The sequence below is a fragment of the Drosophila busckii genome, chromosome X (genome assembly GCF_011750605.1).
Source record: "Drosophila busckii strain San Diego stock center, stock number 13000-0081.31 chromosome X, ASM1175060v1, whole genome shotgun sequence".
NCBI classification, from domain to species: Eukaryota; Metazoa; Arthropoda; class Insecta; order Diptera; family Drosophilidae; genus Drosophila; species Drosophila busckii.
The window spans coordinates 12,052,247-12,078,602 of record NC_046608.1 but is presented as its reverse complement, the minus strand read 5'-3'; the positions used below and the strand labels follow the sequence as shown (position 1 = coordinate 12,078,602).

The 26,356-nt window shown below is 41.5% G+C and overlaps 3 protein-coding genes across 8 annotated transcripts; all 3 read right to left on the bottom strand.

Annotated features, from left to right (window-relative positions):
- Positions 1-478: 478 nt before the first annotated feature.
- Positions 479-9,691, bottom strand: LOC108605250 (coronin-7). 5 transcript variants are annotated; one of them, XM_017994869.1, is made up of 14 exons: positions 9,557-9,691; positions 6,631-7,280; positions 6,006-6,562; positions 5,789-5,941; positions 4,780-5,388; positions 4,285-4,465; positions 3,413-3,495; positions 3,139-3,171; positions 2,882-3,054; positions 1,881-2,816; positions 1,471-1,816; positions 1,275-1,410; positions 1,097-1,206; positions 479-1,032 (listed from the first exon to the last, which is right to left on the bottom strand). In XM_017994869.1, exons 2-14 carry the CDS (start codon positions 7,124-7,126, stop codon positions 940-942), a joined length of 3,906 nt encoding a protein of 1,301 aa, XP_017850358.1. In that variant the 5' UTR covers positions 7,127-7,280; positions 9,557-9,691; the 3' UTR covers positions 479-939. The 5 variants fall into 5 exon arrangements, with proteins under 5 accessions (XP_017850358.1, XP_017850354.1, XP_017850355.1 ...); XM_017994865.1 differs by lacking the exon at positions 4,780-5,388 and having other exon boundaries at positions 482-1,032; XM_017994866.1 differs by lacking the exons at positions 4,780-5,388; positions 9,557-9,691 and adding an exon at positions 7,802-7,820 and having other exon boundaries at positions 482-1,032.
- A 2,912-nt stretch (positions 9,692-12,603) lies between these two features.
- LOC108605273 (retinol dehydrogenase 12) lies at positions 12,604-25,804 on the bottom strand. Of its 2 annotated transcripts, none has more exons than XM_017994905.1 (2): positions 25,763-25,804; positions 12,604-14,003 (listed from the first exon to the last, which is right to left on the bottom strand). In XM_017994905.1, exon 2 carries the CDS (start codon positions 13,933-13,935, stop codon positions 12,781-12,783), a length of 1,155 nt encoding a protein of 384 aa, XP_017850394.1. In that variant the 5' UTR covers positions 13,936-14,003; positions 25,763-25,804; the 3' UTR covers positions 12,604-12,780. The 2 variants fall into 2 exon arrangements, with proteins under 2 accessions (XP_017850394.1, XP_017850395.1); XM_017994906.1 differs by lacking the exon at positions 25,763-25,804 and adding an exon at positions 17,827-17,910.
- LOC108605289 lies at positions 21,115-22,066 on the bottom strand. The gene has a single exon (XM_017994936.2). The coding sequence runs from the start codon at positions 21,766-21,768 to the stop codon at positions 21,199-21,201; it is 570 nt and encodes a 189-aa protein (XP_017850425.1). The 5' UTR covers positions 21,769-22,066; the 3' UTR covers positions 21,115-21,198.
- Positions 25,805-26,356: the final 552 nt, after the last annotated feature.

Genomic DNA, 26,356 nt, shown 5'->3' with positions numbered 1-26,356 from the left:
TTGTTAACAAATTCTTGCTTGATTGGCCTACGCATTAAACGTCTCAGTACACAGTCTATATGTTTTTTGTTTGATAAATTGATCGATTACTAGGTTTTTGGAATTGAATTTCAAGCAAATGCATTTCTAAAGACTAGACGAGACTAATTCCAATACTATATAAAAGAAGTGTATGCGGCAGCTATAGAGAGAGCACTACTTTATAATTTGTTTTGCATAGAGAGGACACGTGTCGTTAAGAATGAGAGCTAAATTATATATTCATACAATATATATGTAAAAAAAAAAAAAACATAAACAATACATAACTAACATATGTACGTTCTCTACTCATTTCACAATATTTATATGGCCACAAACTTAAGCAAATAATAATAAAAAATAGTATAAATGTATAAAAAGCAGCAATGTTAAAATGCTAAACTAATTTTCTTCGACTAACTACATAAATAAACATATATATGTATTGTATATAATATATGTATGTAAAAAAAAAGAAACGAAAACGACAAAAATTAATAATTTGGCAAATAATGAAGCGATTAAAATGCAGTGAATACAGTTAAGGGAACTCTGCATGTTTCTTGGCACAACCAAAACGCGCTTTCGCTCTCTCTCTCTCTCTTTCTAACTAGTTCTTGCCCTCTCTTTCCAACTAACTGTGTGTGTGTGTGTGTGTGTGTGTTGTGTGTTTGCTGTGCACAAAATGCTGTACACAAGGCCTGGCCTACAATCTTTACTCTTGCCTAGCTAACAATCGTTATAAGTCTCTGTTAGTATGTGTTTGTTTGTGTGTGTGTGTGTGTGTGTGTGTGTGTGAATATATAATGGCAATGCATAAGAGTTAGTTGCATTTGCATTGATACGAGCTGAACTTAACTATGAGTGTATATTTTAAGAATATATGTCGTCCTGTTGTCCTTTTTATATGCACGAGCGCTACTCCTGCCATTCGTTCTCATCCACACCTTCCATTTCATCCTGCTCCAACTTGGTGTTGTACTCCATGCGCGCGCTAACTGATTTTTGTATCTGCATAGAAAACAATCGATTAGAGTGAGACAGCTTAAGTGCGAGAGGGAGAGGGCGCTATTACCTCCTGCTGCTTGTTGCTTTCATAGTCAGACTTAGTAACAAACTGCTGTGTGGGCGTGGGTGTGGGCTCTGATTTCTTAGCTGGCGCTGGCACTTGTTGTATCGAGGACACTATAAATAGCAAACAAGGATATTTAAACAAAAAGGCTATTGTGGCCAGCAGTTTAATGAAAACCTACGCGTATCCATGCCCTCTGGCTTGAGACTAATCTTGGCAGCTGCTTTGTCATTGCAGCCAAACCAATCCTCTGCCGACAGCGTGGGGCTCCATGTGACGCGTGTGGGTGGAAATAGATCATCCTGGAATAGTTCACTCTGCAATGCAAACAAATATAAATAAATAGGCTGTGCAAGTGGAGCTGGTGGCGCGCTCACCTTAATGCGCGGCACAGTGAAGCTTAGCGGCTCAATTGTGGTGTTTGTTAGCCTGTACGCCTTGGAGAACTCCACGCTGGCCACATCGCAATGGTTCTTGGTTATAAAGCTGAGGCCTTGGTGCAGCGATGAGCAACGATGATGGGAGAGCGGGCATATGTACGGCTCCTCATCGGTTATCTCATAGCAATAGATTGTCGAGTCGCCTTTGCCGGTGACAAACAGCGTGGAGCTGTCCTCATCATAGTAGGGTATCAATATCGATGGCGAGACATCCAGGCTGGCCGTGTTGAGCGGTGCATTCAATTTTTGTGCATTATACACGCTAATCTGACGCTCCGAGACTCTGTTAATAAACGTATAAACAGTTAGTAAAAGGATTATTTATAGCCTTAAGTGTCAATACAGACTTGTCAAAGCCGGTGCAGACAATATATTGACCCTCCACTGCCCAGGTGATGCGTGCGCCACGTGTGCCGACGGGGCCGTTGCCCTCGCGTATGGGTGTCTCGGATTTGCGTGGATTATAGACGCGTATCTTGCCATCCTTGCAGACACTGGCGCCCAATTTGCCGCAGGGACTCCAGGCAAAGTCGAATATCTGATCTGTATGACCGCTGAGGGCACACTTCTCTGACATGGTGCGCAAATCCCACAACTTGATGGTCATGTCATAGCTAGCGGTGAGCAGCACATCTGCGGCCAGCGGATGAAAGCGTATGAAATAGATTTTATCCAGATGAGCAGTGAGCTCCGCTTGCGGTGAGTTGGTGGGCTCGCTTAGGCCGCCCTCATCGATGCGCCAGAGCTTGACAATGCCATCGTCGCAGGCGACAGCCAGACGATGTGCATCGAAGGGATCCCATTGAAAGTCCATAATATTGCTGCCATTCACCAGCGATGGAATGACGCCATCGGGCAGGCGACCTGGTCGGCTTAGCTCAAATATGGCTATCTTGCCGCCGGGTCCAGAGAGCGGCACCGCAACACGCTCGTGATTGGCATGGAAGCCATTGCACTCGCCAGGTATCTGGCGGCTCAAATTGCGCAAGTTCTCAATGTGTGTGGACTTGTGGCCGGGCGTGCCCTTCAGGTGACGAAACTTGGACACCTTGCCGAAAACAGTGGAAGTGCGCTTGGTGGAGGCAGCGCTGAATGCAGCCTCTGTGGCAGATTTCTTGATGCCACTGGCATTGCCATTGCCGCGTCGATGCTCATCCATTAGCTTGCCCTCCGGCACCGAAATGCGCTTGCTATCCAGACTGCCTGCTTGGGCATTTAGCATATTGCTGCCCACCGACTGATGGCTAGACTTGTGTGGTTCCACCTTGGAGCTCTCGCGGCGTCTACACCAAAACACAAATAAAAGTAAATAACGATTTTTAGAAATGCTTGGGGGCATCCAACTTACAATGGCACTGGCGATTGGGCCTTCTCATCCACCTGGCTCTTGGAGCGATTCTCATAGAGACGACGACGCTCGGCAATGCTGCTGCGCACTGCTGTCAAATGACGCAGATCCGAATCGGTGCGATCCTCGCCCTCCGTGGAGTTCTCCGATGACTCCGAGTTCTGCTCAAATATCTAAAGTGCGAATTAAAGGGGAAAATGCAAGGTAAGAGAGTTTAGTTTATGTTTTTTTTTTTTTGCAGAGGCTTTATTGCAGACCTTATCGGACGATTCATCATCATCAGCTGATGACTATGGAGTTGTTGGCCAGCATTTGTTGTTGGTCAGTGGGAGTAGATGGTTTGTTTGGTTAGTTGGTTTCAGTTAACAATTTTGGAGTTGAGAAAGTTATATATTAAGCGATAGCAATAGGCGTAGGCGGCATGTAAGAAAGTTTAAGAATTGAAAATTAGTTGAAACACACGCACGCACACAATTATATATACATACATATATACACATAATTAAATATATATTTATAATTATAAATTACCTTGCGGCGCTCCGATGTTGTCAAAGATTTTTGAACTCCATTGGCATTTCCATTGCCCGCCACAACAGCAGGTTCAGGTTGTTCTAAAATATTTAAAAATTTATGATTAGTACAATGCAATTCTAATAATTGAATTCAATTTTGGCGGCATTTACTCCAAATCACAGTTTTGTAACACATTTTGTTCAATTAAACACGCGAGTGTTCACCCCACTTGTTTATCCCACGGCAGCTCACGCAGTATTGAGCTGAAGCTGAAGCCTCCCACGCAGCGCCATCTTCTTATCGAGAGAGCGCGAGCGAGAGCGAGCGTAAAGTGCATGCTAATGTTAGTTCGCTCTGATAAACTTAACAGTGAGAGAGCTCAATGCAGCACGACAGCCGCGCAACTTTATGTAGCTTACCGACTGTGTATTTGTATGCGTGCAAATTACAGCGATTACAGTGAATTTATTAGCATAAGCAGAATGTAATGTTTTGATGATAATCCTAATTTTCAATGCACTTGTTTATCTGACGGCAGCTCACGGAGCAATGAGCTGAAGCTTCCCACGCAGCGCCATGTTCTGATCGAGAGAGTGAGAGAGCGCATCAAGTGCATGCTAATGTTAGGTCGCTCTGTTAGACTTAACAGTGAGAGAGATAAATGCAGCAGGTAAGCTGCACAACTTTATCTAGCTAATCGTTTGTGCATTTGTATGTGTGCCGATTAGAGCGAATTTATTAGCATAGGCAGAATGAAATGTACTGATGATAATCCTAATTTTCACTTTGTCAGTGCATTCGCTATTTTTGAGTTCTGCTTTCCTTTTGTATTGCTTACTACGCATTACTTTTTGATTAGTTACTTGCACATTTACTTTCTGACTTACTTTTAATTTCGATTTCCACCAGCAAATCTGGCTTGGCGGCCTGCATGGGCAATTCGCTGCCATTATCTTGACCAACATTGGATAGATTCTCATGTGAGCCAGGTGCGACGGGCACTGCAAAGACTTTATCGAAGGACACATCGCCGCTGTTGCTGGAGAACGGCTTCGGCCCAAGGCGTGGCTGTGAACAGAGCAACAAAACAAATGCAATTAATACAAACATAATAAAGCAAGCAACGTATGTGCGCATACAAAATCAACTTAAAATCAAACAATATATTGCAGTTGATCTAAATTCATAACGAAAATCAAATTGTTCTAGGAACTAGTAGCTGCAAAAATAATTAGTCTGAGCTAATATAATAACCAAATGACTACGAAACATAAAGTCAAATAAATGTGTGAAATCCAATGGAAAATAAAAAGTTTGTTTTACATAAAAACGAAAACCAAAAGTGAGAAGCAACTGCTGGTGGTTGAGGAGGGTGGGGGCACCTTGTAAGCAGCCGCAGCAGTAGTGCGTGGTCGCGGACGTGGCGTATTGGATTCGCCAGCAGAATCACCGCCACTCACCGAACCGGAGCCAGACTGTGGTGTTGTTGCTCCAGTCTCTTGCAGCGAATTGTTGCGCGAGGTGCGTGGCATGGGCTTGGGCGGCGAGTGGGTGCCGCTGGCCGAATTGGTGTCCAGTGCCACAGATGAGGATGCCTCCTCGCTGCTGCCCGTGGAGTGCTCAGTGGGTGATTCCTTGTCATCGCAATGCGTACTCTGCATATTGACAGCATCTTTCTCCGAATCTGTTTTATATTTCGACTCGAATTTGCGTATGAGCTCGAATTGGCTGAGGCTGCACTCATCCTTGGTCTGGGTCTGGGTCTGCGTCTGAGTCTGGCGCTGCTTCTCGTGGTTGTCATTGTTGCCGTTCTTCTCCTCGCCATTGTTGCACTTGCGCAGCATTACAAAGTGCTCATTATCGTTTTGGCGTTTGGCCGAGGGAGCAGCGGGCTTTTGATATTGATTCTGGCTTGGATTCAAGCTCTTGCTCTTGCTCGCCTTCAAGTTCTCTATGTTTTTGGCGAAATCGCTTAGATTGCCACGATGTATCTAAGTGTATGTTTGTTGATGATTAGATAATTAGATGCATATAACTAAACTACTACTTAATTGGCCACATTGCTTGTATTCAATATTTATAATATATATGTATTAACTAATGATTTCAATCTTTGGGCAGATGCCTTCATATAACTTAAAGTTTCAATGAAAATGCGAAAATATAATAAGCAACAAATCTTGATTTATAAAAATCAAACATAAACTAAATTTCTGCTAATAAGCTTTGTGTAAAAATAAAGCAATAACTTTAATCAAATTTATTCCTCTTTGACTATTCAATTTGAATTAATTAGCAATTATTTTTAGATTTATGAACTCTTTAAAGCTTTTTGTTTTTTTGTTTTTAATAAAATCTGCGTTTTTGCCTGATCTGTCGAACGATACTTACAATAATGGGATCCCCGCCATGCTCCCGCTTCGCTGGATCCAAGTTCATCTTGGGCACGCTCTGATTGGTGCCATTGAGCCACTCGCTGGCAATCAGTTCAGTCTTGTAGCCCGTGGTCTCAGGATAGAGGTCAGCATGGAAGTCGCGATAAGTCTACGCAAAGGTGAAAAGTAAAGCGGCTGCTTTTCAAGTTGAAAGCAAAGCATGAGGGGCTCACCTTACGTGGCACCTGGTACATAATGGGTATGACCATGTTGGAGGTGAGCTGGAGCACACGATTCACTTCGGCCTCCATGACTTTGAGGGCACGCTTGGGCACCAGGCAAGCGCCCTTGGTTTGTTCGCCAGTGTGGCGCAGTCCCTCAATGAGATAGGGATCCTTATCGGTGATTTCCAGATAATTAATGGTTGTATCGCCTTTGCCCGCCAGGAACAACATGTTTGTGTCGGGATCGAAAAGCGGCATTAGTATGCCCGTCGAGCAGTCCAGCTCGAGCGTCTTCTCGGGCACATTCAAGTTGCGTATATCGCGTATGATCACCTGACGCAAACGTGCCGCATCGAATCCTGTGGTCAGCAGGCGTGGCTGATTGCCCAGCCAAACAACGCGCGAATCCTTAATGCTCTGATGCGATTCAGCGACCATTTGTATGGGCGAGCCGGCGGCGCGGGGATCAAAGATGCGCACACACTTATCCTTGCAGCTGGTGGCGAGCACAGTGCCGTCCTCACGCCAGCTGGCCGACTGTATGACCTCCGGATGCTCATTGTTGGCTGCAATGTACAATTAATATATAAATATTACAACTTCTATTCGAGTGATTCGAGTTGTGCCAACTTACAGAATATTTCCTTTTGTGTGGCAATGTCAAAGAGTGTCACACAGCCCGCTGCAGTGGAGTACATGAGTCCATCGGCTGTGGGATGAAAGCCAATTGTCTCCACACGTCGCTGCTTGTGTGAGAAAACAGCCTCCGGATCGGAGAGCGACTGCTCCAGGCCCTTCTCGGGTATGTGCCAGATTTTTAGCAGACAATCCTGCGAGGCGGTGGCCAAGAGCCCATCGTGAAATGGCGAGAACTTCAGATCCGTCACTGTGTCTGTGTGTCCATGCAGCAGCGGCATAGTCTTGCTCTTGCGTCCGCAATCGTCCAGCGGCAAAACGGCCACACTTGCGCCCGTATGCTCCCAGTTGAAGGCCATAAAGGCCGCCGAGGCGGCGATATTGTTGCCATACGTCTGATAGCTGCCGACGCAGATTTCGCGCACGCAAGCCTCCGCTTTTGGTACAATGGGCGCGGCATTTTTGTATTTGGAAGCCTTGAAGCGCCAGGCCATTGTCTTGGTTCTCTCTCTCGCTCGCGCGCTCTCTCTGTCTTCTGAGTGTGTATGGGTGTGTGTGTGTGTGTGTGTTAGCTAAAGCTATTGTATGCCGTTTACGTGATCGTTACTGCCTTTATCTATTTATTGTTTACGTCAGTACGGCAAGCAGCTGAAATATCAAAAATAGTTATTTTATTGTTAAGCTATAAATTAATTTGCTCACTGCATGATTCACTCGCATAACAACAGACTGAATGTACAAAAGGCGAAAACAAGCAGCAGAAAATACAAAATTGATAAGCTTTTGTTGTTGTTTGTGATAAAGTCACGCCCACACTTGTGCACTTGAGCAACAATAGAAAATGTAAAATGTAAATTGCAACGACGGCGGCGGCGACTTCAACTCGCTTGATGTTGACTGTTGCTACTGCTGCTGCTGCTGCACTTGGCGACAATTATTGAGGACTTGCAACTTGTGTCTGTATGTGTGTGTGTGTCACATCAATTGCATGAAAAGAGAAAGCATACACAACAAAAATAGCGAGAGCAGCAGCAAGTTGCAAGCAGAATGCCAATGCCAATGCCGCTGCAGCGACGATTAACGATGTCGATTGCTCATACACACACACACACACACATGCACAAACTACTTGCCGGATAAGCTTTATCCACACAAGCACACTTACTCACTCACACACACAGCGACGAGAACGTAATACATATGTATATTTAGCACTCTTGGCACTCTTTGTCCTTACAGCTAGCCACACCTATTTTATAACTAATATGCACTTAAACATTTTCATCTTAATTTGCACATATGTTTTTTAATTTGTCAACTGATCTTGGCACTGCTTGTGCAGCAGGTTTCTTTGCAAACAAATAAAGAAAAACACACACACACACATGCACATAAATAAAGTGCACAAGCGGAAAAAAAAACTGCAGCTAAACTTTTAGCGAGAAAGGAGCAAGAGCAAGTGTCTTGGCAGTTGCAAACCACTTTTTCTTTATTTGAAATTTCTGTCGCTTGCAGTTGCAGACTCATGAACAAGCCGCGTCTATCTAGTGCCCATGCCAAAGTGTGTTCGCAAACAAAAACAATAATAGCCACAACAACAGCAGCAGCAGCAACAACAACAACAACAACATTGAGCAAACAGGAGACAGTTTGCGCTCACTTGACGGCGACGCGTGCGCAAAAAAATCAAATTCAACTGGTTCGTTAGAAAGCGGCTAAACAAATGACCATCATTGGTTGCTGCTGTTGCAGCCACCAGGTAATCGGGTCAAGTGATTTAGAAATAAATATACAAACACGTATGTGGTATAAATACAAAAAAAAAAAAAAAAAAGCAAGAAAGAAAACTGCGCTTAAAACTGCACGCAAGTTGCAAGTTTGGGGTGGTGGCGACGCATGTTGGCGAAAATGGGAATTAAACATGAGAAGACAAGTGCAGTGCAGCTGTCTCGCCAGAGCATGAGAGAGCGTCCCACACAGACTCTGGACGCTGTCTGTCTCTGTGTGTGTGTGTGTGTGTGTGTCTGTCTGTTTTGTGTGTATTTCTGGGGGTCTTTTCCACTCTCTGCTCTGTTGCTCTCTTTTCCTTCGCTTGGCTATATACAAACATAGGGTGCAAGACGCGCATACATTTAACGCTGCCACCGCTACCGCTGCTGCGTCGGGTGTTGCACAGACTGCGTTAGCTGCTTTGTGGGGGGTGGGTGGTGGCGCTGGCGTTGGCGGCACCGGCACACACCGGCACGTCGGCACTTTTTCAATGCTTTGAGCTACTGTTTTTTGTTTTCAACCACTACACATACACAGCCAAGACGTGCATGCGTGTGTGTGTGTATGTGTGTGTGCGAGCGTGAGTTGGCTGGCAAGAGGGCGAAAAAAGGCCTCCTGGTGGTAGTTCCGTTATGTATTTGTTGCTGCTGTTGTTGCATATGCATTTATTGACATTTTTCTAGCGTTTGTCATGCACTTAATGTCTGCAGCTTTGTTCAAATGCGTGCAATTAATTAGTTAGTACACTACACTCATACACATGCAGCAACAACAACGCAAGGAGTTGTTTTTGCACAGCTTGTTTGTTGTTTTTTTCCATTCTCTTTCTCTGTTTTTAGCCGGCACACACCCTTTTTAATGCTGGCGCCGCTGGGAGCGATACTAACTTCTCGGCAACTATATATAAAACTACAACAACGCTGCGTTCTGTACAAACAAAGGAGCAGTTTTGCACCCGATTCAATACACACACACACATACAAACATTTATACATATATATACATTCAACATACGGAAACATGCAAAAAAAAAAAAAAGAAAAACTCCATGTACACTCATACACACAATCGCACTCACAGGGTGAATAATAATTTGCCGATGCAATTACAAATTGCAATAAATTATAAAACAACACAATATTTTTAACACTCACAAATAATCTTGGCACGCCTTTTTGCACAAATATCACTGCAACCGCACAATTTATTTTAATTTATTGTTTAAAAAGTTGCATCGCTTTTTTCGCCGCGAATTTACGGAATTTACACCCGCACAACGTCCGTCTCTGTTAGAGTTGAGCGATATTTACTCACCTGTGACTAGTCATAAGTATTTTTTAATCGCTTATCATATTCGTGATATATCGCTTATCGATAGTGAGAGCAACAAAATCACAGTCGATTCTTAGCTGTTAACAAATTAAAACTGCAATTGGTGGAATTGGCTTATGCATTTAAAGAAATTGACACATTTAATGAGCACTAATGTTTATTGTTAGAGAATGCAATATATAATCTATTTAAAAAATATGTTACTATGAGGTGTAACATAAAAATGTTATAGCTATCGATAGTTTGGCACAACTATATATTCTTGCGGAAGAAAATTGTTATCGCGCCAGCCATCGGTTAAATTAAGGGCTGCACAACTATTTGTTTGCTTGGCGGCAAATTTAAATAATATTACGCTAGTTAGGCACAACTAACCGTTTGTTTGGCGGCAAATTTAAATTCGTAATATATGCGCTAAGTAAAAGCAAATTATAATTGCGTGACTAATGTTACTATATATTACACAATTTGGCAGCCAGTTCGTCACAAACATTTGTATGTGGATATGTTGTCATATGGTCTACTGATTGAATTTAGTGGGTATGCGACTTTTGTTCTGCCTGGGTTCAATTTAACGGCGCTTTGTTCAATCTGCATACGCCGAGGCAATATGTTAAGAGTCATATATGTACATATATCTTTAAATAAATACTGAAAGTCGTGTGGGTCTCTTGCAGCACAATGAATACGAATGAAAATGTAATGTATTCATTTTTGGGGCTCACAAAATTTTTGTCACGTTGCCAAACAATTTGACTGAGTTAAATATATTAAAGGCGGTTGCAATTCGCTTGTGCTCAATAAATGTATTACTTTTATTGCTTTAAATTTGAAATTTATAATTGAAGCGCGCTATAAAAGTGATAGAATCTATTTAAATGCAGTAGCTGCAGATACATAATATAAGGTATATATATGAATATGGCAAATGTGTGGATACAGCACTTTTTTCTATTTTGTTTACTTATTTTGCGCAGTCTGTTTTTAATTAATTAGCAAACGCTGTTGCTTGGGCTCGACCTTGAGCCAATTACAAGACGATCGTATCAAGTATACGCATGCATAGCTACTTATGCATATACTTATGGCAGTTTGTATCAAAATTATGCACTTGATGCGGCACGCAATACTTGAACTAATTGCCAAGCTTAAGCTTAATGCGGTATTATTTTCATGTCATCGGAGAAACATTTCCATCAACGTTTGCACATTTTCACATCAACGATAAGCTAACCCCCCAACCTCCCCTTTGACGACGAGCAGCGATTGCTCCAAAGGCTTTTTGCAAAGCTTAGCAAATTAGCGTTCTAGCATGTTTTCTTCAGTCTATTGTTTATTTATTATTTTTTGCGCCTCAGCTTAGATAAGTGGAATCTGCAATTGGTTTGCGTTTTTTATTCAATAAATAAATTAAAGCTGACAGCGGCAGCAATTCGAAATAAAAAGAAAAATATTTAAAAACTGTTTGTAGTTAGAACAGCTACGAAGAATTACTATTTATAGGCTGGTACTATAATTAAAGCGCAGTTGTATGAGTCAGATAATAATAAAAAAAAATAAATATTCGAGGCTATAGTCACGTTTAAATTCATTAAGAATGCCTAAATGCAATATTCGCACTTGAACTTGGCGGCAAACTTAATACACTAAAACAAATTATGAGTAATAATTATAAAAAAAAGAAAGCGACAAATTTGAAAATGAAATGTGCATTAAACTATAAATATTTATGTGTGTGTATAATTTTGAATTAAATTGTATTGTGGTAGGGCTTGCATTCGTTTTGTTTTTGCAGTTTGCTTATCTTAATGTTTATCAATTACATCACGATTTGTAAGTTGCTGCGGCAATCTTAAGCTATATAAAGTACTAGTTAGATACTATATAGTACTATAAAATGTTTGATTTCTTCGAGTTCTCTTAGCTGCGTCATGTCAATATTGTGAAATTAAATGATTAATGCTCTACTCATTTCTAGAATATGCAACTGTATTGACATATGATCTATAAAAAGATTGAAGCTGCAGACTACATAATGAAATATGCTTGCATATTAGCTGCAGCCACCCCCCACCCCCCTCTCGTGTCGTAGCAGCCGCTGTACGTGTCCATTTGCCAATTCTCATATCAAATTGCAATGCATGTCTGGAAAAAGTTTTGTTCTGACTTTCATATGCGGCTAATGGAAAGTTTTGAGTGCATGTGAGTTATTATTATTTTATTTTTAGCTTGACTTAACTTGCGTTATGAAATTTTTGCATTTTTATAAACTTTTAATCAAATTTCAGTGGCAAGCAAAAGCAACTAAATTAGTTTATGTGTGTTTTTGCGGCTGTGAAAGGTTAAAAAAAACGCTTTAACCCACCCAGCCCATCAGCGCATTGCTATTTCCCTCGCACACTATAGTAGCCATAGCTATTCGAGAGCAAGCGGAATTTTCCATGCAATTTTTCGTTTAATTGTGCAAAGTTTTTGTTGCTTTTTAACCCTAAGCACACAGATTTTTGTCAGCTTAGATTTTGAGCTTAATTTTGTTAGTGTCTGCTTACTATTTTAATTATGCGCCTAAGCATTTGTCTCGCTCTAATAATGTTGCATGCCACACAGCACAGCATAAAGCGCAAAATGAGGCAGCACTTATTATAATTAGCGGCTCGAGTGGCAGCTCCAAGCTCCAGGAGCGGCTGCTCCTAAATAGCGAAGCTTAAGTTACTGGCGAGAAACCAAAAACTGTTGGACCAAAACGACGCCCAGGGGCTTGCATGGGTTTAATTGCACTCTCGTTGCTTTTGTTAGTGTTTTTAGCTTTTGTTGTTAATGGCAAGTGAATGAATCTGAATGGGAATGACGTATTTGAAAAAGTGAGATGCTAGCATATGAAATTTACGTTTATTGTTGCTCACTTTTATATAAATTGTCAGCTTAATTAAAAAAAAAATTAAGTTTGTTTAAAAAAAAAAAAGAACCTGTTTGAACTGCTAGCTGCTTATCCTTGGCATACAAAATTGTTGTTATAATAGTATATAATTTAATTTTTAAACTTGTTCTAACTGCTGCTGCGCTCCACTACAACAGACTCTATAGACTCCGCAGCAGCGCTTGGCGCTCCGTTCTGCGCTGCCGACGGCGGCGGCGGCGGCGCCTCAATGGGCGGCAGTCCCACCAGCTTCTCGCTCTCGCGCCAGAGCCAGTCGGCATTGTCCTTATTGCGTGCCCAGGGCACAAGCGGAAAACGCAGACAGTCCGCATAGTAGTTGCCCGTGGAGCATTCCAGACCAGGATCCAGCGCAAGACGCAGCGATGTTTGAGCGCCGGCGCGTGGCGTCTTGAAGACAAACAACGAAACAAACTTGAGCGCGCTCTTGGCCCAGTTGGGACCCGCAAAGTGACGATTGAGCTCGGTGCGCACTACGCCCGGATGACAGCAGTTGACAGTGACATTGCTGCCCTGGAGCAGCTCCGCCAACTTGCGCGTAAAGAGTATATTGGCCAGCTTGGATTGGCTGTAGGCGCCAAAGAATTTGCTGTACTTGCGCTCGCTCATTAGATCCTCGCGATTAATGCGCCCAAACAGATGCGCCGCCGAGCTGACCACCACAATGCGACTGGGCGCCGAGTGCTTGAGCCGATCCAGCAGCAGATTGGTCAGCAGAAAGTGACCCAAATGATTGACGCCGAACTGCTGCTCAAAGCCGTCGGCGGTCAGCGAGCGTGGACAGGCCATGACGCCGGCATTGTTGATCAGCAAATCCAGACGCGTCTCCTCCGTCTTAAAGCGCGCCACAAAGTTGCGCACCGACTCCAGCGAGCCCAGATCCAAACTACGATTGTACAGCTGCTGATTCTGTGTGCGGTCAATGATCTCAATGCGCGCCGCCTCGCAACGCGCCGGATCGCGGCAGGCCATGTAGATCTTGGCGCCGCGACGCGCCAGCTCCAGCACCGTCTCCTTGCCAATGCCCGTGTTGCAGCCGGTGACGATGACCACCTTGCCATCGATGCGATTCAGCTTGCGGTAGGCCGGACCCTGGATAATCTGCCGCAGCAGCCACATGACGAACGCGACGGCGAGAGCGACGAGCAGAATCAGCACCAGCCACGCCCAAATCCCACGAAAGCAAACCGCCTTCTCGGCCGCCTCGGCGCTGGGATCGTAAATACTCGCGGGCGTTGCTGTCGTGGGCGTGGCAGCCTCCGACATAGCTGGGAGTAAGCGAAATGGATTAACCGGCTATATATGTTATATCTGAGCAGATATTACAAATTTAACTGTAAAATATTAAAATAAATTAAATTATATTAAATGTGTTTAATGCATGAAAATTAATAAATTAAATGTTATAAAATATTAAAAAAAAAAAAAAACACTTGATGTAAATTTGTAATTATTTAAATTATGTCATTTGTTTTTGATTTTTAGCTATTTATTTTTGTTTTTCATTTTTGTTGCTGCTTTTTCTTTGCTGTACGCACTTTCGAAATTCTTCATGCACTTGACACTTGTTGATCGACTTGCCTTAAATGATGTTTAAGCCAACTTTTATTTAAATTTGTTTGCTTTTCTTTTTCTTTTTTCGACTCTTGGCTTCCTCACGCGCCAGTTTCACACTTTGTTTGGTAGCCAGACAGAGAGACAACAACGGCTTTCGTTTGGGCCAGGCCAAGCGCACTTGACAAGCGACCGGCTAAGCGTTAAGATTTGAAGGGCGGGGCAGAGCGAGTGGCTACTGAAGAGTGAGAAGCTCTTCGGCTGTCTCTATTTGTTGTAAACCGTTGGCGTCCAAGCGCTTTGCGTGATTTTTACCAACTGAAACTCGTGTTGGGCTACCAATTGCTCCACCTGAGCCGAGCCGCCAGCGCTAACACGTCAGAAATAACCTGAATAAATTTGTTGCTGCGGCGACGCCAACGTCGGCGTCAACGCCAGCGTTGCGTCTGTTATTAACATAGCTTTATGCACATGCATGCTTCGCGGCTGGCGTCGCCGCTGCCGGCGTTTTCCTTGGCCAACACCAACGGACGGGCCAGGCCAACTCGAACCTCGTCAGCTCGTCGACATTCCCATTTAATATGTCTGTATGTTATTGTGGCTTTGGTAGCATTTTTAATTGCTTTTCTCTTCTCTCGCAGCATTTTTTTGTTTACAACTTTCACTTGAAAGCATTTTTTGTTTTTGCTGCTGCTGCGCTGCCGACGCTGGATAATTTTGTCTTGCATTTTGCTTTAGACATTTCTTTTCATTCGTCTGCGACGCGCTCAGTTCAGGTTCTTCACTTTGTTTGTTTTGATTGCTGCTCGCGCACTATTTCGCTCGCTCTCTTGGCTCTCTCTTGTTGAATATAATGGGATCAGCTAGAGCTGCAGTAAAAGTTGCGCTTGGTGTCAGTGACGTGGCTATGAAATTTATATGGGGGGCGCTCTTAACCACCTTGGCACCGCTGCACATGCGCTTGGGTCAATTGCTATTAAACGACGCACTTTTAGAAGTTGCGCTTAAGCAAGAGAGAGAGAGAAAGAGAGAGGGTGCAAGAGAAATGAGATCAACAGAGTAAAGAGCCTGTAAACATGTTAAATAAATTTATTTAATTTACACATGCTCTTAGGTCAATTGCTATTAAACGATTGAGTGCTGCTTAAGCTGGCTGAGAAAGTGAAAGAGCGCGCAGAAGGGAAATTCTTAGATGGGATCAAATTAATTTAAGAGCCTAACGCTTAAGAGTAAGAAAACTACTTGAATTGAATTAACAAATGCTGATCTATGCAGCTTACAATTTTACATTGTTTTAAATTGATAGTGTCCTTGAATTAATTGCTAACTATGCAATTAAAATGCAAGTGCCTATTATTCTCAATTGCAGTTGAATATATCCGCTTAGCATAAATTGCGCAGTTGCCAAAATCTACCTTGAACTGAGGCAAAACCACTAATTGTCATAACCTCAATAAAGAGATTAGAGCTTTGCTTGACTGCTCGAGAATATGAAATATGCCGCAAAGCGAGCGTCGCGGCGTCGCGAGTAAAGTGGAAAAACCATTAGAAAGCTAAAATCAATAAGTCGAAAAGCCGTGAAAATGAAATGGGCATAGTTAAATGTCCTTGACACAGAACATGACATCAAAAGTTAGGAACAAAAAACGTAGCTTTTGCCCCTGAGGCCGGTCTAAGGCTATGGCATCTTTTGATAGAGAGCAGACAAAGCGACTACAGCAATGTCGCCAAATTGGCTGACGTGAGTTTTTTGCACGCCGCTCCTTGCTACACCCACCCGCCCACGTCATAGAGTGAGAGTGAGATAGCGTATGAGAGTGCGATGTGCGTAGCGTGTGACACTGAGAGCGACCCATTGATTGCGCATACGTATGTGGGTCCGTCCGTCCGTCCGTATAAGTAACTTTTGACTAGGTCAGGATAATGCCGCATCGCAGCAGCAGGCGGCAGTGCCTCTTGTTGTTGTTGTTGCGTTTTATTGTTAAATCGATGGCCGCATAATGCGACAAAGCAACCCCCATTCTAAAGTCTCAAAAAAAAAAGAGAGTCGTGCCGCGCCCTCTTTGAACCCCTTTAGCCTTTCTTTGTGACCTACAAACGGGAGTTTTGGGTTTTTTCCATGCCATGCTCTGATTTTCAATATGCACAGTGGTACGTAATCTTTAAAAAAGTTTGAGAAAAATGCCAAGAAAGCTGTAAAAACGTTTCGTTAAATGTTAATTTAAACTTTTTACTGTTTTGGAAATGCAGTTATATTAATTATTAATTTGTGATCAAATTTCCTGCGCCACTGTGCTCGCTCTACTTATGTCGTCCACTTGTTTGCTTATGTAAATATCTTGCATGTAGGTTTATATCCTTTATATATCCTTGCTGTTTGTCATGCACTCAAGTACGCTTATCAACTTAGCCGCCATCGCCATCGCGTTCTTAATTTGTTTATTTCGTAGCGCCACACCCACATTGCCATGCACTCAACTCCCACGCCCTACCCCCAACCCCAGGACTAGCTACGCTTCGCCAGGCTTGTCCAACAATAAGTCTCTGACGTCAATGGTAATTAGGCAGCAGTTTGGGGCATGTTAGAGCATTAATTCAAATACATACATAATATGTATGTCCGCTGCATAAGTATTTATCTATAGATGTTTGTATGTGTGTGTGTGTATTATTATCTATTTATGTTGTTTTGCTGTTTGTTTTTGGCACGAGATTTTTGTCTGGCGCCCTGCCTTGATCTTTAAACAACAGTTTCTGTAAATAACAACAAATGTGAGGCTGCTGCCAAAGAAATGTAAAAACAATGCAGAGATAAAGTTACGTTAACGTTATTATCAAGTGTAGATAATAATAATAAATAAAAAGCAGCCAAAAAAGTATTTAAAGTAATATTTACAATTATAAAAGAACTAAAGCGTTGATTGAAAGACGCCGATAGACACACACATGTGTGTGAGTGTGTCTGTGTGTGTATGTGTCTAGCAAGTAGAAGAGCGAATGAACATTAAGTAAGAGAGCGAAGTCCACGAGCTAGGCTTGCTGCATGCATTCGCCTCTCCCGCTCGCTCTCTCTTTCTCTGTCTCTTGTTGTGTCAGTGGCCCCGCGAGCTAACTGTTGAATGTTTCATTCCATTTGCATTATTTATGAATGCAATGGCAATAACAAATGACAATGAAACAATGACAATGCACAAATGTGTGTGCGTCTGTGTGTGTGTGTGTGTGTGTGTGTGTGTGTGTGTGTGACAAGCGCAATTTTTATTCGAGCTGCAAGATATTTCCTTATTGAACAGGATCAAACAAGATATTGTTCAGCAGTAATTGGCGAATTGAGAGAGAATGGCACGCGCAAAGCATTCAACTGGTTAGCATTGATTGGCGAGCGTGCACAGCGGCTAGTAGGCGCAGTTGTGGGTGGCTGGGAGGGGGGTAGGAGTTGAGTTTGTCAATGAAAAACCTGTTGGCCTGTTGGCCTGTTGTTGTTGTTGAAAAATCAAGAAAAATGCCAAAAACAACGCAACTGAGAGCAAAACAAACGTCAGTTGTAGTAAATGAACAGCGACAAACGCGAAATAAACAACAACAAGAGCAACAAGTTTTAACCCGTGTCAAGGCCAAGACAATTTGTATACACTGTGGGTGAAGCATTGGGCGGCACTCGGACTGACTGACTGACTGACTGACTGACTGACTGACGAACTGACTGAAATATTTGTAAAACTCGTGCCTGCGCCTAGTGCGACGCAGTGGCGATGGCTGCGACGTCGGCGGCGTGGCAAGTGCCAATTGTCAGTGCCAAGATTTGTTGCACAATACAGAGACTATATAGTCTATAAATATATATATATATATATATGATATAACATGTTTTGATTGTAACGAATGGATTGCAGATTGCATTAGAATGCAATTCGACTTGGCATTGCGCGCAGTGTAGCATGAAAAGCTGCGCTGAGCACAGTAAGCAAACGCTATAACAGTCGAGTGTGCACTGTAGCATTGTTTATTGTATTTTTTACTTAAGCATAGCTAACGAATTGCAGTGCGAACGCTTTCAATCAATCATTCAATTCAACTCAAGCCAATACACAACAACGCGTATAAATCAAGCAGAAATTATATTGACAGCTATGACACACACACACACACACACACATAGCTAGCTTCGTTCTGTTCTACGCTCTCTTTATGGTCATGTGAACTTGAAAATATGCCAAAATTTAGCACCGACTGATGTACAGCTGACAGCTGTGATAAGCGCACTGATAATAAACATATTTTTGTATCTATTAGTTTGTTTTTTATCTGCACATTGCACTTGCACTTGAAAATGCGTTTTTGCTGTTTCTCTGCCAATTTGCAATTTCTTAACATGACTAATTGAATGACAACGACAGTTGTAATTGCTGCAAATTGTTCAAACACACACACACACACACACGCATGCAAATGTTTCATCACTTTAATCATAAAATGCGCTGTACAAAGTTCAAAACTCTCGCGTTGGCAGCAATTTGTGCATATTAAATTTATTTTATTTGCTAAATTAACTTAACTAAAAATAAAACTCTGTGCACTTCTTACTTAAGCAGCGCTTAAATTCCAACTGAGCTTGCGTCTAAGTTTATCAATTTAAATATTTTGTTTTTTTTTTTTTTAAACCTGTAGTGGGTCAATAATTATCAGCAGCTGGCTGTCTTGAATAAAAATTAGGATGAGCTGGCTCCAAACTTATCAGTTATTCATAGTTTATAGCTCAGAAAGAAAAATTTTTACAAATTGTTTTCAATTTGTTTTGCTATTGCCAATGCTATTGATTTTCTGTTGCTTTTCCGCATGCAAAGCATTTGGCACAATTCAATGCAAACCTATTGATGAGGCAAGTTGGGCGTGTGTGGGAGGGTGTTGGGTGTTGGGCGGGGGGGGTTGCTGCTAATTGCAAGCGCCCAACGCAATTTCTGCGCACTTGGCATGCGATGACAACTGCATTTTATTTTTCAGCTCTCTCTCTCGCACTCGCTCTCGCTCTCGCTCTCTGTGTGCACTGCTCTGCTCTGAGGGTTAGTTTTTATTTTGGCACAGTAAATAAATTTTATTACACGAAAATAAACTATGTCATGATATTGCCCCCACAATTTATAAACGTTGCGTGTTTAGCGCGAGCGCAAAAAAGTAAAAACTTTTGTTTATTTAAATTTGTTTTTTGGCGTCTTGTTGTGTTTTTTATTCGCGTTGTTCTTTCTGATGTGTACTGTTTTTCTTTGTTTGTTATAAAACTAATTACAATTAGACTTTAAGTACATTTATATAGTATATATATATATTTAAAAAATAACAAAATATGCATTTATTTTATATATATTATATTTTTTGTATATACGAGCATAAAAATTTAGTTAAAACGTAGCACTCAAAGTTGAATATGTTTCTTTGTATATCATATATGTATATATTGTAGGTACATATGTGTGTGTGTGTGTGTGTGTGCTTTGTATATTAATCGTTAACAATATTATATAACATACATATATAAAAGTCTGTTTTGTTTTGTTTTCATTTCATTAAGCACTTAGTAATTTGTATTTTCTATATATGTATAAATATATATTTGTTGCATTTGTAAACATATAATCGAAATATATATTTGGGGTAGGGTATACACATATACAAATATATATATGTATATATATATTCACATATATTGTCATTAAATTGCGCTTAAGATTAAGTTGTTAATTTTGTTGGTACGTTAAATTTTCGCCTGCCTCGTTTTTTTTATATATTAAAAGATTGCTATTTTTAGTGTCTTTTGCTATTGTTGTTGTTGTTGTTGATGTGTTTCTTGTTGTTGTATAATGCAATTGGCAGTTGCAATTTTGAGTGAAATTAACCGAAACCGTTATGCTTATTATATTTCTATGGTTTCCTACTCAGGTCGCTTGCTCGGTCGGTCGGTTAGTGTGTGTGTGTGTGTTTGTGTGGGTGGAAGCCTTTGTTTTTGTTTCAACTTTAAACAAAAGTTTAGTTAAAAGTCTAGGTAAATATATATGTATCTATTGTATGTATATATGTATATGTGTGTGCTTGCTATATTACAGTGTTTGGATTTTTGTTTAAATGTATACAAGGAAAGCGTTTCAAAAAATACAGTTAGAACATTGATATTTAAACACTGAAATAACAAGTTTGTAAATTGTAGACACATATATGTATGTTAGTATTTATGCGTGCCTAATTTCTCTCAGTGTCATAAATATATGCCTTCTTCTTTACCCAAGCCCAAACAGCAGCTGCCAACTCAACATGCAACGCTCTCTTCCGCTTCTCTGCTTTCTGCTTTTGTTTTAATTCACTCGCTGTCGCGATGTCGCGGGTGCTGCTGCTGCTGCTGCTGCTGCTGCTGCATTCAAATTAACTGCACTTCGCTGTTGTCAACCGCATACACTCAATTGTTGCGCTCGCTCTCTCTTTCTGGTTTTTGGTTTGGGTGGCCTCCTAGCCGGGGGAGGAGGTGCAGCGACGCAGCCGCATTTTGAGTAGATTCAGGCTGCGGCCGCTGCCGCTGCTGCTGCAGCGACGCCGATAGCGACGCACGGCGTAGGGACTGCCGGCGGTTAACTGCTCGGCGCTGCCCAAATTGCCGTCGCTGCCGTTGGCATCGAAGTCAAAGTCCAGCAGGGGCGACGCTGCTGCTGCTGCTGCCGCGCTGCTGCTGCTGGCAGCCATGCCCAGTATGCGGCAGCAGCGCTTAAAGCGTCGCCCCAAGCGATTGACAATGCCTTTGGGTCGCGGCAGCGCCAACGCTTGCGTCGCAGTCGAGGGCAAGTTGCTGTTGTTATTATTGTTGTTGTTGTTGTTGTTTTTGTTGCTGTTGTTCTGTTCTGTGCGGCGGCTGTCTGTTGTTGTAATTGTTGTTGTTGATGTCTGGGCTGTTGCTGTTGTTGTTGCTGCTGCTGCTGTTGCTGTAACGTCTTCTCAGGAACGCTTGCCGCTGTCCTTGCGAAAGGACTTACGCAGCTTGTCCACCAAACGTAAATGGAATTTCGTATAATCGTTGCTGCTCTGCTCGCGCGGCTGTTGCTGCTGCTGTTGTGCTGCCGCCGCCTCTGCCCGTGCTGTTGCCTGCGCTGCCGCTTGGCGCTCCAATGCGGAGGCGGTTTGTGTGCGACTGGGCGGACTGGAGCGAGTGGGCGACATCATCATTTGCATTTGCGACATGGAGCCGCCCTGAGAGCTGCGCGATGTATTGCGCGTAAAGCCACGTGAGCTGTGGCAGCGCTGCATTTGCATTCGATGCGTGCCCCTATCCGTGCCCAACTGACCATGTGAGGGCGATGTCGCATAACTCTCCGATTTGCACTCGGACACCTTGCGGCGTCGCTGCTGTTGCCCCGCGGAGGGCGTGCCCATGGCATTGGCCAAGGTTGAGTTGCCGCCGGTGCCGCTGCTGCTGGCGTTCGAGCACTCCGATGTTTTCCTGGAGCGACCGCGTGTGTCCTTGTAGATGTCATAGTTGTTCTTCATAACCGGCATCATGAAAGCCATTTTGTTGCTGTTGCTGTTGCTCTTCTGCTGCTTCTCTTACTTCTTTCTGTTGTTATTCTTCTTCTTACACACACGCTTTCGTCGCACACACAGTTTTGTTGTTGTTTTGGTTTTGTTTTCTGGATGTTTCCACGCGTTCGCTGCGCTCTGTTTGCTTTGCTTTGCTTGCTTTTGTTTTTGCTTCAATTCTTTGTAAACACTATTTTTGCAATGCAGAATTTTCGTTGTTTTGTTTATGAACAAAAAATGTAAAAAAAAGAGACTTCTTCAATCAAAGAGCCCACACGTCTGTTCACCACGACTGCTAAATTGTATTTGAATTGTAATTTTAAACAGCGGCTGCAGATTGGCCTCTGCCTATGCGGCGGCGGGGTCTCCGACACCGCGCGAGAGAGAGAGAGAGAGAGAGCGAAACAAAAGCGTCTTATGCTCTTTAACTCTCGAACTATTTACACTGGTGCGAAAGCGTGCTCATATAAATATAATAGTATAATAATTATGTTAAATAATGTAATGCATATAATGTTATGCTATGTTTTGTTTTTGTTTGCTTTCAAAATTAATTAATATGTATGCTTACATATATATCAATTTTGAACCACTGTGCTGTACGTGAGTGTTGTTACCCTGGTACGAAAAGAGCATTTTCGTGTATACTGCAGCATATGCATTAATATAATATAATAATTATATTGAATAACATAAGTTGTTATGTTTTGTTTTGGTTTGCTTTCAAAATTAATTAATAAGTATGCTTATATTTATTTATATTTTGAACCACTGTGTTGTACGTGAGCGTTGCCATGACAAAGAGCGTGCCTGTTCATTTGTGTCCATTAGTGTGTGGGTGTGTGTGTGTGTGTGTGAGCGACGCCCGCAATTAGGGACGTGTGACGTGTAAATTTATTGAAAATTGGTAAAAATAAACATACACAAAATGCCATAATTCATGCATAAACTTATCTAAACTTAGGCCCAGATAAAAATATTAACAACTCTAGATAAGCATGGTATTATCATATGTCAATAAATATTTGAATATAATGAAACATATGCATGCATGTAATTAACTCCAAAATCACACCCACACATATGCACACTGTGCATTGTAAAACTGCAGCCAACTAACTGCTTATGAGCATTAGCACGAAAGCATTTTAGTGAGTGCGAGAGCGAGAGCAAGCAATAGGCTGTTGAAGAGCGCTCAAGCTGTTGAGAGCGAGAGCATATACAGAGAGAGAGAGGGAACGAGAGAGAGAGCGCCTGCGCTGTTGAGCGGGTCAGTTTCAATGTTTACACGATGCACTGTTTGTGTTTAGCGGCACTTCAGGTATGCGCTGCACTTGTCGAAACTTACATGTATATACATACATATATATATATATATATAGTGCATTTTTGTTTAGACCTTATGCAAATGCATGCTTAAGCTTCGAGGCATCAACTGCTCAATCATAATCAAGACAAATGGACAACGTATGAAATGTACTCAGCTAAGGTGGGGGATACCATCAAAAGTCAAATGCAAACAATAAATAAAACGAAAAGAAAATAACTGTACGATAGATAAATGCATGGATAACAGCTTTATCAGCTTATCAGCTATCAGTTATAATGCAGCGTGACTTACCCACTTTCAGTTTGAAGAAAATAAGAACACGATTTTTATAGCTTTGTTTAAATATGTTCTGTCACTTTAATGAATAATTTCAATTAATGTTTTTATTTTGTTTTCTATTTATGCCTTGCAATGGGTTTGTTGCTTACATTCATAGTATACTATATAAAGTTTTTAAATAATGAAAGTGCATATAACTTTCGTTTTTCGTTTTTTTTCCTTTTGTTTTGTGTATATATGACTGTTTAAATGCTGTAACAATGTAATTTATTTTAGTTTCTTTCTTATTAATCTTAACTTTTTTTTGTTTTTTAATTTTATTTAAATGCATTTTCAACAACAGTTTTGCTTTTCGTTCATATTTTTTGTTTTATCTGCGCCTTATTTGCTTTCATTTCTTTTGTTTACATTAAAGAGTTTACAAAAAAAAATTGTTGGTATTCATCCATATACATATATCTATATATAAATATCTGAAGCAGTATAACAAGTATGCCGAAAATAAAAGAGTCCAAAATTTAAAGAATTCTATTTATATAAATATTATAAGTCATACAAGATATTGTTATAAATTATTGTACAAATTTTGTAACACTTTTGCATAGATTTCTTTTATATGTATATGTATGTATATGCCATATTAGTAATATAAGTTGTAAGTGCAGTTTGTGCTTAATCGGTTAGAGGCTACTTGCTATAAAAAAAAAAATGAACAACAACAATCATAAAAAATTCCGATAGTTTAGCATAAATTCTGTGTATATGCTATAAATGTTCGTTTTCGTTTTCATTTGAATTTGTTGGTTTTTTTTTGTTTCTAATATTAGTTGTAAGCACATTTTAAATGTAGTATGTGTATGTATGTATAATTTAACTAACGTTTAATGTTTTAGCAATTTGCATATAGTATAAGAGATTTTTCTTCAATTAAATGAATGTCCGTTGCGCTAATATCAATCAATTTGGTATCTGAAACACTAGCTAAGTTTTTTGTTTTTTTTTTTTATATTTATGCTAAATATTTATATTTATATACTGATGACAAGTCACTTAAGCTAAGCTACATAAATAATGCGCATGCGCAACGAGTTTTGCCTGTTTTGCTTGTTCATGAAATTCGACAACGCATGAACGTCGGGGAAAACATTTACTATAACGGCATTTGCTTGAGTTATAGTTTATACTATATAGTGCACTAAGAATACGAGTGTTTACTATTGAGTTGTAGACAAGATTAAGCCGATTAAGGCTGTCTGGCTGGCTATATAAATGCCCACAAATTTAATTAATTATGTCAATTAGATAAAGCAAGACATTGACATTGACTAGACTGCGAACGAAGTAAGATACGTTACTGCTGCTGCTGTGTGGGTGGGTATACAGTTTAGTTTATAGTTTAAGTTGTAGTAGTCATCATCATCGTCATCGTTATCATCGCTAACAAGTTCTTAAATTTCAGTCTTCAGACTTGCATTATTTGTAATTTTGCGTGATCCATTGAGCTTTAACACAAGTACTGGCCAAATTGAGTGAGCTATGCTAATTGAATAACAACTAGGGCATACATATATATATTACGAGTTACGAGTATCGCATGGGTGGCGATCTTAAAGTTAGGTTAGGTTCGCTTAGACCAGCGATCGACTGCCTGAGTAGTCGATCAGCTCAAGTCTTAACCATTTGAGATCACAAGAAACTGTACGCCACTGTTAATCAGTAGTCGAAAAAGAAACTAAAGGTTGCAATTGGTTTAAAGGAATCTTACTATATTACTTACTAATTGGGTTGCTTTTGTTTTTTTTTTTTTTTTGGTTACTGTGTACATTCAATATATAGTTTATGTGTATGTTAATTGTTGCTATCAAAAAGTTTTAGCCTAAGTAGATCTGTTTATATATATGTATGCATGTATTCGAGAAGTCGTATATTTAGCTAATCGTATTAAGAATCGAGAAGGAATTGCTTCATGCCCAGCTCCTAATTACAACCGCGCTTGAGGCTTGAGGTACATTAAGGATATCGACCAAAGGACCCCTGAGCCCTTTAGCATAGTATTAGTATTCAATTTACTTGTAAAATCTTTCGGTTTAGCTACCCTGAAGATGCAATAGTTAGCGTAAGTATGTAAAAAAAAAAAACAAACACACTTTAGAGAGTTCGAGAGAGATAGAGTTTGCTTATTTTCTATCGGGGAATTTGCGGTTTCGGTTACTCTGTGCGGCATCGCGACGTGGAAACTCTTCCAACTGGCAGACATAGCAAAGAGTAAGTAGAAAAAGAGAGAGAGAGAGAGAGAGAGAGCATAATATATGATATCGATAGTTTCGATAAGAGGCGATAGTTCTTAAATTATTAGTTTATAATCTCTGCGCTCACCTTGGAGCTAGCGCTCTTGCTATTGTGTCGTCCTGTTGCTGGCAGCTGCTGCTCCGCATACACGCTGTAAGGTTATAGAGAAGCAGTCAAGGATTAGTTAGTGTGTTGCTGACGCTAGTTGCTTCACTCTTACCGCTGCTCCACATTCGTTTCGGAGTCCAGCAGCGGCAGCATATCCTCGCCCTGCTGCAGCTCGACAGAGGCAAGCGAATCACTGCCTGTGCCCGTTCCCGTAGCAGAGCTGGCTTGCTCATCCGTAGCATTGGCGTTGGTATTGCTTGCTGCAGAGGATTCGCCGCCACGCTCCACCTCGTGGCACTCGCACTGGCAGTCCTCGGGCTTCACATAGTTGTAGTGCAGCTTGTCGTCGTGACGTCCATGAGCGTGCGCATTATGATGGTGATGGCCATGGGCGTGTGCGGACGGGCGGTGACTGCTGGAGCAGGAGGAGGCGGACGAGGCGGCGGCAGCGGCAGCAGCACTGGTAATGGCCGTTGTGGTGGTGGTTATTGTCTCCTTGGGCAGCGTGGTGATGCGTTTGGCGGGCTTGCGCTTCTCCGGAATGTTCTCAAAGTCAATCCAATGGCCGGAGAG